This window comes from Thermothielavioides terrestris, chromosome 2, assembly GCF_000226115.1.
Source record: "Thermothielavioides terrestris NRRL 8126 chromosome 2, complete sequence".
NCBI classification, from domain to species: domain Eukaryota; kingdom Fungi; phylum Ascomycota; class Sordariomycetes; order Sordariales; family Chaetomiaceae; genus Thermothielavioides; species Thermothielavioides terrestris.
In genome coordinates this window covers 376008-390408 of record NC_016458.1, presented here as the reverse complement: position 1 = coordinate 390408, position 14401 = coordinate 376008, and the positions used below count along the sequence as shown (strand labels likewise).

At 60.1% G+C, this 14401-nt stretch overlaps 5 protein-coding genes across 5 annotated transcripts; 1 reads left to right on the top strand and 4 right to left on the bottom strand.

Annotated features, from left to right (window-relative positions):
• Nucleotides 1-1136: 1136 nt before the first annotated feature.
• On the top strand, nt 1137-2741 carry THITE_2111298 (uncharacterized protein). The gene has a single exon (XM_003651198.1). The coding sequence runs from the start codon at nt 1516-1518 to the stop codon at nt 2653-2655; it is 1140 nt and encodes a 379-aa protein (XP_003651246.1). The 5' UTR covers nt 1137-1515; the 3' UTR covers nt 2656-2741.
• A 1038-nt stretch (nt 2742-3779) lies between these two features.
• Nucleotides 3780-5484, bottom strand: THITE_2111296 (uncharacterized protein). Its single transcript, XM_003651197.1, has one exon. The coding sequence runs from the start codon at nt 5065-5067 to the stop codon at nt 4171-4173; it is 897 nt and encodes a 298-aa protein (XP_003651245.1). The 5' UTR covers nt 5068-5484; the 3' UTR covers nt 3780-4170.
• Nucleotides 5485-6179: 695 nt separating this feature from the next.
• On the bottom strand, nt 6180-7922 carry THITE_2111295 (uncharacterized protein). Its single transcript, XM_003651196.1, has one exon. It carries the CDS (start codon nt 7078-7080, stop codon nt 6556-6558), a length of 525 nt encoding a protein of 174 aa, XP_003651244.1. The 5' UTR covers nt 7081-7922; the 3' UTR covers nt 6180-6555.
• A 1451-nt stretch (nt 7923-9373) lies between these two features.
• On the bottom strand, nt 9374-11290 carry THITE_2047631 (uncharacterized protein; the record flags this gene model as incomplete). The annotated part of the gene is made up of 3 exons (XM_003651195.1): nt 9374-9887; nt 9990-10276; nt 10454-11290. The coding sequence occupies 3 exons, from the start codon at nt 11288-11290 to the stop codon at nt 9374-9376; spliced, it is 1638 nt and encodes a 545-aa protein (XP_003651243.1).
• Nucleotides 11291-11653: 363 nt separating this feature from the next.
• On the bottom strand, nt 11654-13705 carry THITE_2111293 (uncharacterized protein). Its single transcript, XM_003651194.1, has 2 exons — nt 13232-13705; nt 11654-13167 (listed from the first exon to the last, which is right to left on the bottom strand). Exons 1-2 carry the CDS (start codon nt 13455-13457, stop codon nt 12341-12343), a joined length of 1053 nt encoding a protein of 350 aa, XP_003651242.1. The 5' UTR covers nt 13458-13705; the 3' UTR covers nt 11654-12340.
• Nucleotides 13706-14401: the final 696 nt, after the last annotated feature.

Genomic DNA, 14401 nt, shown 5'->3' with positions numbered 1-14401 from the left:
CCTGCCAAAAGCTGGATCAGAGCTAGCCACTCGCACCGGGGAGAACTGGTCAACCATTCAGCAAATCTCCTCTCCTCAATCCACGAGTCTTTGATACCTTCTCCCAGGAGATCTGGCAGGTCAGGGGCCTGATGGCATCGAGAACTTAACGTCCCGAACATCGAAACACAGCTGACTGGATTGGCAGGTACGTACTACAGGAGGAAGTCAATTGCCATTCCGGTTTTGTTGCGACATTCACCAGCAAGTACCTCGCCTTGGGCACAAGTACCCCACGTCAAGCCCGACCTATTTTTGCCTAACGCGGCCGGTGGGAATGACGAATGACCATTGGCTGGGCCCGGCGCATGCAACAAGGAGGGGGTGTGTGTCAGCCTGGTGTCTGGCTGGAGGGTGACTCCTCACGGCGTCCAACATCCCTGACGGTTCGTTAACGCCACGCCACACGCCACTCCACTTCCCATCTCATCCCCAGATTCGTGCCCGCCCGCCCACGCAGGACGGTCTCCCGTCGTTATGCCTGCACTGCCAGACGCGTTGTCCGCTGCTGTGTGACCCGCTCAGGCTGTCGCAGTTGCTCCGACGCCCGTATCCCGTTCCTGGGCCTCTCCGTTGGGCTTCCAGCCCTGCCGATGCCCAGTGAGCCAGTCAGCCAGTGTGAGCCAGCCGTCAAGTGACGGATGTGCACTTGGCTGCCATGTGCCTTCGGCCGACCGTCCGTACTTTACATGGCGGCCCTCCCCCCGGTTTCCTGCCCTCGTTTCTTCACTTCCATCCTTCTTTCTACGCTCTCTCGAATTTCTCTCGCGCTGACTTATCTGATGGTTGCCCCAGCCAGTGCCTGGGCACCGCTAACTATTGCCATATCCATTGCCTGCCACGCGCAGTGACTTCTGCGTGCCTGCGTTTCGCCACCCGGATGCTTTCCAGCGGTTTCCATTGACCAACAATCGCGAGGCACCGGTCAGCCGTTGTTGCACCTCGCCCCCGATTATCTCCTGGCTTTGGTTAGATGAATAGCGGCGAACGAACGGTACTCCCATTGTCTATTATTCAGCAATTGACAAGATCAGCCGTTCCGTCGCATCATCTCTCCACTGCCTACAAAGGAGCCAACCTGAGACGTCCCCAGCTCTCGCACGCTCTTTGTTGCCTCTGTGGTCGTTCCCAGGGCGACTCAGTCGGCTGCCCGCACCACACATCTTCCCTCCCACCGACTCCTCCATCTCATCCTCCGCGGTCCCTCTTCGGCCAGCGCACTGGCTGTCGACACTGGATGACAGCCCTCAAATCCCCCCCCACCCGGTTTCCTGTCATACAGGCATAACTGTTATGGCGAACAAAGGAACGACCACGCCTGCCATGCTGCGGCCCCTCTCACATGACGGGATCCCGGCTACCACGATACCAAGACGAGCCTGGGGTGCTTCGTCGTCTCCCGCGCCTAGCCTCCCCCTCTCCCCGACCAAAGAAATGCAGGACGCTAGCGTGCATTCGCAAGCCAGACCAGCATCGATGCCGCCCAAGATAAGAAAACCCTGCGATATCAGCAACCTGATGTCGCCTCCGGAGCCTGCACCGCTTGAGACGTTCAAGGCGGCGGGGCTGCCAAGCGAGAAGGCCGCTCCATCTCCCGCCGAGCAGGTTCCTCGTGAGCCTCTCTCGCCGCCCGTGTCGCCCTTCTCGCATCCGTCCAGCACAATTAGCCCAGCTCCGCCGTTGGGCCTTAGCGACGGCAAGGACCCGATTCTCTATCCCGCCGGCGAACCCCGCGCGAGCGCTCCCACCGGCCCGCTGTTCAGCTTGATCCCAGAGTCCGTCGTGAATTACAAGGAGGCGACAGAGCGGCTCGTGAACGAACACATCGCATCGAGACCTGCCGGCCTCTTCCGCGACTCAACACCGCCGAAGCCCGAGGACTACGAGTTGGCCTTGTTCTTCAAGTCCAATTGCTTCCGGATGTTCCGGGACAACCCTCAAGAATGGTTACGCAAGGAGCGCGCGCTTCTCCGGGCTGACCGCAGGCGCACGGCACCCTCGTTCCAGCCCCACAAGCTGCCTCACATTCTCCCTGCCGCGAAGCCAGCAGTTTCGGGCCCGCAGCCTAGCAAGACCCCTTCGGCTCGCGTGCAGAAGCCTAGCCCGCAGAAGCCTAGACCCCCCAAGGTCAGGGTGCAGAATCCTAGGCCTATCCGCGCTACTCCCGCGCCAGCCCGGGAGACCATACACGTCGGCACCCCTGAACCCCGGGTCCGAACGGTTGCGCCCAACCGCGAGGACAAGGACTTCGCGTCGCTGCAGGATCTCTCACCCCCGCTCAGCACTCTCCCCGCGAAGGGGAACAGTTTGAAGGTAGACTGGAAGGGGAACGCACTGGACTTGACCAATGACCCGTACCGGGACTTGCTGCATCCCGACGAGCTGATCCTGGCGAGCAACCTGCGATTGGACTGCGCTACCTACCTCACCAGCAAGCGGCGCATCTTCCTGCGCCGCCTCGAGTGCGCCGAGAAAGGCAAGGAGTTCCGCAAGACCGATGCGCAGCAGGCGTGCAAGATCGATGTCAACAAGGCGTCGAAGCTGTGGCAGGCCTACGAGAAAGTCGGCTGGCTGGATATTGAGTGGATGCGTCAGTACATGAAGCGGAAGGACTGACGTCGATGGACTCTATCGACTCGCTAGACGGATCTACCACTGGTTTTGGGTCACGTTTCATTTTTGTCCGGGCGCTAGCTTGGCCGTCATTTGCATAGGGATTCCCTTTTCTTTTTTGGCTTCTTACCACGGCATCTTGTCACGGCACAGCGTCGAGCATCATGACTATCATATGATACCCCCCGAGCACCGAGATTCCGGCTCGCTCCACTTCCCAGCTACATCTCACCTTGGTTTTCGTCTTCCCCGGTCCTCTCAATGTTTGCATTGCATGGTTGGGCGGTCGACTGGTTGCGAGGTATACGGCACCAATGGCAGGTATTCTGATTTCAGAATTGGAAAGTCTCAGCGAGGGAGGGCTATTTGGCGGTTTTGCATTTCACGGAGTCGGGAAGGTCACCAGGACAGGCCAGAGATTGGAATCGTTATTGGATATACCCCACACATTCTTCCCCGTTGTCTTCCGTCGCTGTCTTCCAGACTGGATGGGGCCGCATATCCCCTCTCATATGTCTCTCGGTGGAGGAACTGGTCACTGGACGTGGCAAGCACCTCTCCCGCAAGTAGCTCATATCCCACAAGGCAGGCAGGAAACTCGCTGCAGGTCCTGCTCATCTCGGCCCCAAGCGGGCAGAGTGGCTATGGATCACGGGTAATATCAATGGAGTGGTGTTTTGCTGCATGCGGAATAACGTTGCGCTCTCGCTTTAGCTCATATCAGTCAGTGAAGTGACATTGTCGTTGACCTGGGGGCCCGTGTCGACGTTCCGATCTTGGCGGGAGCTAATGCAGCGGCGCGCCCTGGTGCCTGGATCAGCGCGGTTGACAGCGTCCCCGGCAGGGGCGTTGCGTTCTGGTCTTTACCCCTGCCAGGCTGGCCAAATGGACCTGGTTGATGATGTCATCATCTCAGACCGCTGCGCCCATGGGCTGAGTGGGCTCCACAATCCAGTGACGGCAGCATTGGCGGCAAATCTGGCATGATTCACGAACAGTTCACTTCACTCAATCAACGCAAGTACCTTAGGTATCTTTTCGGCATCACTAATCAGCGACAATGAATGCAGGGTTCGAACCTGTCCATGCACTCCTTACATTACGCATTGACAACTGCCCAGTCACTACCTAGCCAATCGGAGATCGATCTCTTGGCTCACCGCCGACCTTGACGCCGAGGGCCGCACCTCGGACTTTGACAGCACACGAGCTGGACAGCGCAGCGCAGCGCGGGGTCTTAATTGCACCGAGCAGGATGGCGGAGCATCCCAGCGGCACTTTTCTCGGTTTCATCAATACGGAGGCTGAGCTCTAGTGTACACTTCGAAACGAACTGACCGCAGCAGAAAACGCGGACTTCCGAGCGATCCGACACGCGAAATCCGTCCATTCTCGGACAGTCAACTCTCGTTTTACCCCCCAGTCCCCCGCCCTATCCGCCATTCGGTGTCAAGATCCTTCCCACTTGCGTATTTATGTATGTACTACCGTACATACAGCGTGAGGCACGTGACTGCCTCACTGCCCCATGGCCAACGTGTACCCGCCATCCACCACCAGGGTCTGCCCGTCGATGTACTGGTTGCAGGCTAGCGCCAGCACGGCCTGGGCCATGTCGATGTCGCGGCCGGGCCGGCCGGCCGGGACCTTGCGCTCGTACTTTTCCTTGTCGAGGTGGCTCTTCTGGAACTCGTCGCTTTCGCCGGCGGTCATCTCGCTGGGGAACACGCCGGGGGCGAGCGCGTTGACGCGGATCTTGTGCCCCGCCGCGGCGATCTCGGCGGCCAGCATGCGGGTCAGGTGGCCGGCGGCGGCCTTGGCGGCGTTGTAGGCGAAGTGGTGCTGGGCGGCCTTGACGAGGCCGCTGATGCTGGTGACGTTGATGGCGGTGCCGGACCAGTGCGGGTGGCGCTTGGACGAGCGCTGCAGCAGCGGCAGGAAGGCGGCCGTCGCGAAGTAGACGGACACGACGTCGGCCTCGTACGTGGCGGTCCAGTCGCGCGCCGTCGCGCCCGACGTGTCGAACAGGTTGCGCCGCATCTCCGCCGCCGACCCCGACTCGGGCTGCACTGTCTCGCTCGCCACGCCCGCGTTGTTGACCAGGATGCACAGGCACGGCTCGCGCGCCTCCACCTCCCGCACCAGCCGCGCCACGTCGTCCTTCTTGGTCACGTCGCCCGTCAGCGCGACGATCTCGCCCTCGATGTCCCGGTTGTACGTCTGCACGACCGTGTCGAGCTTCTCGCCCGTGCGCCCGACGATGTACACCTTGGCGCCGTTCACGGCCAGCGCCTGCGTGATCATCAGGCCGATGCCGGAGCCGCCGCCGGTGACGAGGGCCACGCGGCCCTTGAGGTCGAACAGCGAGCTGCGGTGGAAATCGGCGTGGGTCGCCGCGGCCACGCTCTTGGACATCTTGGCGAAGTGGCGGGCTGCTGGTCGTGTGATGAGGGGAGGGATATCGGCGCGAGCTCTGCGTGTTGCGGTCAAGACTGTCGAGAGAGCAGTAATATCAAGTAGCCGTGATGCAGCGGGGAGTGTCCTGGCAATGGCAGTGGTAGTGGTACAGGGGAGGCAAATTGCGGGTCGTAGGAGACGTGTTGCCGACGTAGCGTTCATGTCTGCTGAAGCTGAGATGTCAAACGTACGCAATGGCGGGTGAGGCCGCTTTTACATCTCTATCTGTCTAGCAGTAACTCCTATCCTAGGCAGCAGGCTGGGAGCCGTCATGACGGTATGGATACGTGATGATGCGCCGGAGTGGTGAACCCAATGACGAAGTCGACTCGGCCGACTTATATGCAATTGGCCAATCAGCGTGCAGGATTTCTGGGTATGGCGGTTGGCCGGTAGCTGGCGATGACTGGCATGCCCATCATCCTCCTCTGTACTCTCTCTCAGCATTTGCGATGATGATCTCGAGATTTGCAATTGCGCACCTGCGGTGGGCCGTGGTCGCCCGGATTTAGATCCGAACGGCAATCTCGGAGCGTTCGGATGAGGCACCGCGCGTGTGCCCTGCCGGCGGATGTGTTCATTGGCCCCCTGTGCGCTCACGTCATCATCTCCGTAGCTACTGACGGCAGATGGATAAATATTGGCAAGGTACTTGGAATATAGGGAGCTCAGGCAACGCGGCTCAGAGATTTGTCTGAATGGTAGCATAAGGAAGGGCGTCAGATTACTACGGCGGTAGCGGCTGCGTATGTCGAAGCAGGTCAAGAGGAAATCAGGTCTTCTTCACTCTCCATCCTTCCTTCGTTACTATCACAGGCCGAAGCTCGAACTGAAGCTACAAAAAAAGCTCGCCAACTCCAGCGCTATGAGCGGTGGAGTGGCTACGAAAACCCCCGTCGGGGTTTTACTTAAAAGGTTCCCCGAACTGAATGTTTCCCACGGCCTGCCTTTGGTTCCAGGAACCCCCGGCTCGGCTCGAACTGGCTACCTTTCTACCAGCTCGCATGCCAGCCTGTCGACCACCGCAGTTGACCGTTGAGCCAAATTTCTAGCAGGCCAACTGCGGAGGCCGCTGGCATTGGGGAATCCGAAAGCTCTACATCAATGGCTCGCTGGTCCAGGCCCTCCCATACCTTATCATTGTCTCTGCCTGCGTGCCCTGCGCCTTCCTTCTTATGAGCACACAAATCCACGCCAACCTAGTCCAGCGTATCCAGGACAGAAAGGACTCGCAAAGATGGAACAGACATTAAAACCTGGAACTTATCTCAGGTACCTTATCCAGATTATTCCATCGCCTTCAAAATTCTCGCCTTCCACACCACGCCCCCTCCCTCCTCCCATTCATCCAGATAATCCAACATGGTCAAGCATATCCAGCATATCCAGCATATCCAGCATATCCAGCATATCCAGCTCCCACACCAACCATTCCTTCCACCCCCTTCAATCAGTGCGCTCCCTCTGCTCGGCAGCGGCCAACGCGACGTCGGTCTTGGGCCAGAAATGGCTCAGGTCGCCGACGGGGAGCTTGAGCGTGATGCGCATCTCGCCGGCCATGATGATGAAGCACATGTACCAGCCGAGCGCGGCCACGACGAACAGCAGCGCGCCGCCGGCCTTCTGCAGCTTGGTCGCCGCGTCGAAGTCGCCCGTGCTGACCTTCCAGTACGCGCCCGAGAGCACCCATGCGGCCGTGCTGACCAGCAGGAAGATGGCGGCGAACACGACGTTGATCTTGCAGGTGAAGATGAAGAAGGTGAAGAGCGCGAAGCCCCAGACGATCAGGTACAGCGCCACCACCGCGTTGTACTCGGGCGACGCGAGCCCCGTCGGGTCGGCCGAGGTCGCGTACGGCGAGCCGAGCTGCAGCGTCGGCACCTGCAGCAGACCGAACGACAGCCAGAAGACGGCGAAGAGGCCCATGACCATCATGGGGAAGAAGTTGCCCATGATCCACTCGAACACCATGGCGAACGTGAGCAGCAGCGGGCCGACGAAGAAGAAGATGCCGCTGTTCGCGGAGACCCCGCTGTCAGCCTGGGCAGCGGGGAGCTGGACGAAAGCAACACTTACAGGACGGGCGAGAAACCCGAGGCGCCGCCCCAGCCCATGCAGACGATGGAAAAGGTGAAGGTCGAGATGACGAAGCTGCGGCTGTCAGTGCCTCCTCTCCGCTCACCAATTCACCAGCACGGGCGACAGATGCTGAGAGAGCCACACTCACCCGACGAACCCCAGCGCCGTCGGGTTGGCGAAGCGCTTGTTGTAGTCGCCGACCTGAGGCACCTTGGGCGTGAGGTACAGCTTCTCGAAGAGCTCGGGCGACATGGTCACGCTGGTCTGGGTCCGGTGCAGGCCCTTCTCTTCGTCGCTTACCGCCCGGCCGCCATTGGTCGCCGTCACGGTCTCACTCGTCGCCATGTTTGGGGATGCGTTGTAGAGAGTTGCAAAGCAAAAAAAAGCCAAGTGCCTGCCGGTAGGGGGTTTGCCGAAGGTCTGCTAACGCAGAACAGCATCTCCAAGGAGCGGCGGGTGACAAGCGCGCAGGGCGACGGACGGCTGCTCTTATACTGCCCGTCCCCCGTCCCCGGGCTCACGGACGCAGGTTGGGCCAGACCAGACACCAACAACATTCGGTCCACGCGCACTCATTGACAGGTCCGTACCAGGTTGTGAGAACGCGCCCGCAGCTCGACGGGGCTCGCGCACGGATTGGCACCGTGTTCGGCTGCGAGCCGAGAACCTGGTAGCGATCCCATTCGTCTCCGCTTCCCCAGACCGGAGACAAACAAATGGCCACCCCTGTCATGAGCTGCCCATATTGGAGTCGTTCCAGCCCTTGCCACTGCAGCACTAGCGCGCTGAGCTCCAGGTCTGGAAGCGGGAGGATGAGTAAAGGACGGCTTGACGGGCATTGAGCCATAGTCAGTTCTGTGCAGCCAACCAGGACGGGCCACCTCCTGCATGACACATGCATGTCGCACTACCGGTCTAATATCTGATGCCGCGGCCCTTGATGCAGTGCCGTCAAACCACGACTCGGGAGTATTGCATCTTGGGCGGGGAGGCGGGACACAGGAGGACGGGCAGCTCGCGGAAATTGATCGCCCTCCTCGAGTCCCTCTGAGGGGATCCGTGGGCTTTCGAGGAGACCGAGCAAACACACATCTCCAGCCCGCAGTCGTGGGAGCCATCGTGTCTGACACGCTGATGGCTAAAGAGGTCCCGCCAAGACTAATTTCGGCCAATTGTCGGCAATGTTTTTACAACGTTATTACGCAGCCCCGATCGCCAAGGCGTTTGCACTATCGCCAAGGGTTAGTTCGCCGGGGGTACGGGGGGCGGCGCCAGCCCCCCGCTGGTTAGGGTTCGGGTTATAGTTAGGATCGGGGTTATAGTTAGGGCGGGTTATAGTTAGGATCGGGGTTATAGTTAGGGTGCGGGTTATCTCCGTTTTCTTTTTTTTCGATTTAGTTGAGGTTTCGTGAAGTTGTATGAAGTTGTTGCGACGAGTCTTTGCGATTGTTCGATGTTGATGTTGCTCGAAGTCGTCGCGGCCTTGGCGATTTGTAAATACTTGTAAGCGGCAGTCTCCGAAATTAGTCTTGGCGGGACCTCTTTAGCCATAACCGTCTGACACACCGTGCTGCTTCACATACCGTGCGACCCTTCTGCTTCTCCCGTGCTCGCGCCGTGCTTGCCCTAAAGGGGAGCCAGAGCGCCAACAACGAGTCTATCACAATCACACGCGCAATCACCTGTTTCACGTCGAATTGACGATCCCGAGGAAGCCGGGCGCGCAGCCATCAAGGACGGAGTAGCTAGGTAGTGTAGCTACACGAATACTCCGCACGCGGGATCCCATGCGGACAGTTCACTGCCGTGCGGGGAAGCTTTTCAATTCAGTGTTGGCCCCCAACACCCCCGGCTCCAGGTCCCTCAGCTCACAGCCGTTACGAGTGGCTTCGGCCCGAAGCGCACTGGACGAGTTCCGAAGCACAGTTGCGGTCATGCCTCATATGGCTTGGAAACACATTCAACACGACACGACGGGCTTGTCAGGAGGTTGAGGAGCCCCCTCACTCTCGGGCGTTATATCTCGAAGCAGGCTCATTTCGTGATCAAGCCCTCGGTGCTCCCAAACCGCAAACTCCAGGAACCTTGAGTTGGTTAGCCCTGTAATCACCAGAAACTTTACTTACCCGCCTCGACCCTCCCGTCACCCAGCAACCACTTTCCAGCCATAACAAACAACCCCTGATCACAACGTCAACTCCTCCGTACTCTCCCTCACAGCCTGCATCAGCTCCTTCAACCTCCCCTCGTCCTCCCCGCCGACGACCACATCCCCGATGCTGCCGCCCCCCCGCGGGTCCTCATACCAGCTCAGAATGACCATCCGCCCCTTCTCCAGCGGCGCCCGCCACCGCTCCATGAACTCGCCCCTCCCGCCGCGGTACGCCACCGACAGGCTGCCCGCGCACGCCATGCCCCTGCGCTCGAGGAAATGCCCCCGCAGCAACGGCAGCGCCAGCGACCCGCACGTGCGCACGTTCAGGTCCACGACGAAACACCCGCCGCCGTCCTCCGAGTCCTGCCCCGCCCCCGATTCTGCCTCCGCTAATGTGCCGGTGGTGAGCACGTCCGCGCCCACCGGCCCGACGTACCCGCGCTCCCGCACCCACGCTGCAATCTGCGCTATCAGCCCCGCGAACCGCCGCCGCAGAGCACCCTGTCGTGCGTAGTTGATTGTGCTGCCTACCCATGCGGCGCCACTGCTGCCGCCAGACGACGCTGAGCTGGAGCTGCTGCCGCTGCTGGAGCTGCTGCTGCCGTCCTCGTCATTGCTGCGGTTGCTGTTGCCGCTGCCGTTGGACGCGGTGGTGGTGACGGCGGTCGTAGTAGTGGCATTGGTGGTAGTGGTGGCCAGCATCTGCTCGGCGGCGGCCAGGAAGACGGCCTCGCCCGCGGCGGTCACCACGAAGGTCAGGCCGAAGTCGGTGCCGCCCGGCGGCTCGTGGCGGACGAGCTCGGTCAGCAGGACCGTCGTCGGGCGCAGCGCCGCGTTGTGCGGCGTCAGCAGCGAGAGCAGGCGCCGCAGGAGGCCGTCGGCGTTGTTCCCTGGGGGTCGATGCACCTGCTGCTTTTGCTCCTCCTCCTCCTGCTGCTCCTGCTGCTGCTGCTGCTGCTGCTGCTGCTGCTGATGCTGCTGCTGGTCGGTCGGGTTATCAGGGCCGCCGTTGGCGAGGGTTGTGGTGGTGGTTGTGGTGTCAGCGTTGCGGTCGCTGCTGCCGCCGGAGAGCTCTGCGATTAGCTTCTCCTTCTGCTCGGCCGAGGTGACCAACCAGGTGCCGGCGCCGCCGAAGGCCTGCTGGGTCTTGAAGACGAAGGGCACGGGCCGGCGCCGGACGGCCGCGAGGATGCGCTCGGCCTGCGCGGACAGCCACGCCCCGCGCGGGCCGGTGCACCCGGGCGGGATCGTGGGCAGGCGCGAGGTGTCCTTGGCGGCGGCGGCGCACACGCCGCAGCACGCGTCCGCCGCGGGCGGGCAGCCCTCGGTCTCGATGATGTCGGCCCGCGGCGTCGGCAGGCCGGAGCGGGCGAGCGCGGCCTTGCTGTTGAGGAACCAGTGGGCCTCGAGGTCGTGCGTCAGCGGGTAGCGCTCCAGCGCGTCGGCGATGACCTTGTACTCGAGCTTGTCGATGCGGTGCTCCTTCACGGGGATCTCGGCCGGCCCGGGGCAGAAGATGAGCTCGGGCCGCTGCGACGGTTCGAGCACCGAGATGGTGGCCTCGGCCTCGCGCCGGTCGTGCTCGAGCTGCTCGGGCGTGCGGTCCAGGTTGAAGAAGATGACGGGCGTGCTGCCGGAGACGAATGCGTCCCGCTGCGGGATCAGGCTGAGGTACTTCTGTGCCAGAGACCACTGCAGGCCGGCATTGCCGTTGTTGAGCTCGGGCCCCGCGGCCTTGACGAAGGCCTGGTCCTGGTAGACGAACTTGGTGTTGCGGGGGAAGCCCGCGGTGAGGTCGATGCCAGTGCTGACGCCGCATGAAATCCAGCCCAACCGGGTGCTGGCGTCCTTGGGACTGGCACGCTTATACAGCTCAGTGAAGGTCGTGTCGAGTTTGATCCTGGGCAGCTTCACGCTCGCCCCGTTGCGCGCCGCGACCGACCCCATGCTGCGGAGAGAGGTGAGTGGCTGGTGCGGTGTCTGGACTCCGTATGTAGTGTGGTGTGTTGTCGCCGTCACGGTCGTCGACGACACCGGCGAGTGTCCAAGTCGAGCTGCCCGGGAGTGAGCCCGACGGCTTGTCAGCATCCAAATCCCCAGACCGGCTATCGGTGGGATCTGGGATGTGCTGAGCGACGATGATCATTGATTCTGATAGCCCACGTCATCAGCGCCCGGCAGCGGCATTCGAGTCCGCGTATGTTTACCGTTGCAGGGAGAGAAGACGATATGTTCGGGCCAGAATAGGCATTCGGACGGATCGGCATGCAGCCCCCTACTACGATGTAGTTGAGATGGTGCCTCACTTCATTGGGGGGGCTCGGCTGGTCCCGAGCTCGAAGGCAGCTGAAAGCAGCATGACATCATTACATCAAACCAGTATTGTACGTGTGTGGAACAAAAGGGGGCGTTGCGTACACCAAGCCGTCATCGTCATTACTTACTGTCTCGCACCAAGCAAAAAAGAGCATACAAGTTCAAAACCAGACACAGCGCTAACAGCTGCATAGAGTAGAGAGTACTGCAAGGGAGCTCGTCCACCTGTCTTTGCTGCCGCCTCACTGAGCCATTCTCACGGTTTACTCTTGCCTGGACTGCGTGGCTTCTGGGCAAGTTGGAAGGGGATGCATCACCTGGCCTCTAGCATCTAATCAGCCTTAACGTTTTGCTTTTGTTCCTCATCAAAGAGCCCGTGGAAGAGACTAACGAAACGGAGCATGGCATCTGTTATTTTCTCCTACGCCGAGACCGCCCATACAACTGCTAAAATCTAGCTTGCCAAAATCTATATACCTCATCATTGAGCGCCAGATCGCTATGCAAGGATCTCTTGCCCCCTAGACCCTGAACAACTCAACAATTGATGTACCATCCACTCCGTCACGGGGTATCCGTTGGAATCTCTTTTACTTCCCCCAAAAAAGCAGGCCCGCTAAACGTAATCTTCTGTGCAGCCCACAACCAGCATCCCAGACCAGCGCCCCGCCGAGAGAACTCTCAAAACCCCGGCACCCTCTCATACAGCCCATCATACAGCTTCCCGACCCAGCCAAGCGTCTCCCCGCCGCGCGCGACCACGCCGAGCCCGCCGGCAGCCCACGCGGCCGCCACGGCCGCCGCAACGCCATTGATGACGAGCAACCGACGGCGGCGCCGCCTCCTGGCCTCGCGATCGACCGCCGCGTGGCCCGTGAGCCGCTCGAGCCGCCAGCCAGCGCCCTGCGCGGCGCCGAGCCACCGCGCCCAGCCCCAGACCATGTGGCCGCAGCCGGCGGCCAGCAGGCCGGCGTAGGCGAGCCACGAGACGGCGCCGTGCCGCGCGAACCCGTGCGCCACGTACGCCAGCCCGATGTTGGCGCTGTCGCCCTCCACCAGCAGCGGCAGGCCCCGGTTCATGAACACGTGCGCCGCCAGCGCGCCGCCGAACGCGTACCCCGACACGGCGATCCAGCTGAGCGCCGGCCAGCCGCGGTAGCTGGGCGCCGGTCTGGGTGGGGCGGTGAGGCCGGTGGTGGCCGATGCCGAGGCGGCGGTATGCGGGACGTCGTGGTGGCGGGCCGGGTGGGCGTCTCCGTAGTACCGGCGCAGGTTGTGGGCGCGGCGCAGCAGGCGGAGGGCCACGCCGGCGCCGACGTGGGCGAGCACGGGCAGGCCGACGAGCAGCGGCTCCGAGAGGGGGGTCTGGTAGATCTCGCGGGCGAGGAGCAGGTATGACTCGGAGGAGGCGACCGATTGCGCGGCAAGCGGGATCAGCGAGGTGGTGGCCAGGTGGAGCGCGCCGAAGAAGGTGAAGGTGTAGGAGGAGTAGCGCTGGATGCGAGTTACTGCGAGGGAGGCAGGTTAGTTAGCCTACTCGTTGGGCAGGTGAGTTGGAGGTGGGAAACACACAGTAGTAGATGGCTCCGTGGCCGCTGCCGCTTAGGCCGAGGCTGGCAGATGTCGAGGAGGATTTGAGAGAAGCAGTCGATTCGGAGGCGGGCTCGCCGTCGTGCTGCACGGGCAGCGGCGGGAGGTCCTTGTCGACGTTGGGCGACTCCATGGGCGCCGGGTCGAGCTCGAGCAGCGAAACGAGTGTGGCCTGCGACGCTTTGGAGCGCAGCGATTGATCGTCCATGGTGGCGGGCAACGGGCAGCACCGGCGCGCCGGTCTGCCGGGAAGGAGTCGGAAGCGGTGTTGTTGGGTCAGTGTTTCACAGCATTTGTTGAGTCGATAGCAGGTCCATCCACTGACATTAAGTCAACACCTATCGGTGGCCCCGGGGCCAGTTGGTTGAGCCGCTGCATGCCCCAGATTGGCGGGGCCCTACGTTGTGGTTCTCAAACACCAGGTTAAAGTGGGTCCAAATGGCTGCACCGCACACCCAATTTGACAGCAGTATACAACACACTGCCATCAGTGCCATCAATACCTTAGCGCGCCAGGGGGGGTGGCAAAATGGTCTTGGTTACCGTCTTGCAGCGTCAAGATATTTCGCTTAGAAAATAGACGCCTACTAGTCCCCACTATAAGACAGCTTTAGGAAGAATCAATCTGATAGCTATATAATTATTCTATCTAGGAGATAACAAGCTTACTTTGGTTTCAACAGGTTTTAATTTGAATAAATTATACAATTGTATATATTTTAAGACGCTACCATTGACTTAGGCATAGGACATCTCTAGGAGACATCATTTTAGATATATAACATTATTTTAGATATATAACATTTCTATTGACTATAGTCTTCTAATGCGAAATCCTATACTATCAGTAGTATCTAGAATTATATATCAACTTTTACTGCTAATATACTATTGCCCTTAGGATATCCTGATAAGGACGTATCTTAAAGCTCGAACTATATCTTCGAGCAGGGATTCTATTTAGATCTGAATATCGTAACTAAGAGACAGTATCCTATAACTAGAGGACAGTCCTACTAGTAAAGCTTGTTCTTTTTTATAGTTAAATATAGTAGCTATTTTCGATATATAAGTTGGTTCTTAGCGTTGAAGATCCTCTTTAGCGAGGGTAATAGGTTCTAATAGCAAGATATTTTGTAGTTGAAATAACTC

Coding starts and splice junctions, on each gene's coding strand:
- THITE_2111295 (XM_003651196.1), bottom strand. CDS start 7,080: ATGGTGTTCGAGTGGATCATGGGCAACTTCTTCCCCATGATGGTCATG.
- THITE_2111298 (XM_003651198.1), top strand. CDS start 1,516: ATGCCGCCCAAGATAAGAAAACCCTGCGATATCAGCAACCTGATGTCG.
- THITE_2111293 (XM_003651194.1), bottom strand. CDS start 13,457: ATGGACGATCAATCGCTGCGCTCCAAAGCGTCGCAGGCCACACTCGTT. Junction 13,168..13,231: donor CCACGGAGCCATCTACTACT/GTGTGTTTCCCA, acceptor CCTCCCTCGCAG/TAACTCGCATCCAGCGCTAC.
- THITE_2111296 (XM_003651197.1), bottom strand. CDS start 5,067: ATGTCCAAGAGCGTGGCCGCGGCGACCCACGCCGATTTCCACCGCAGC.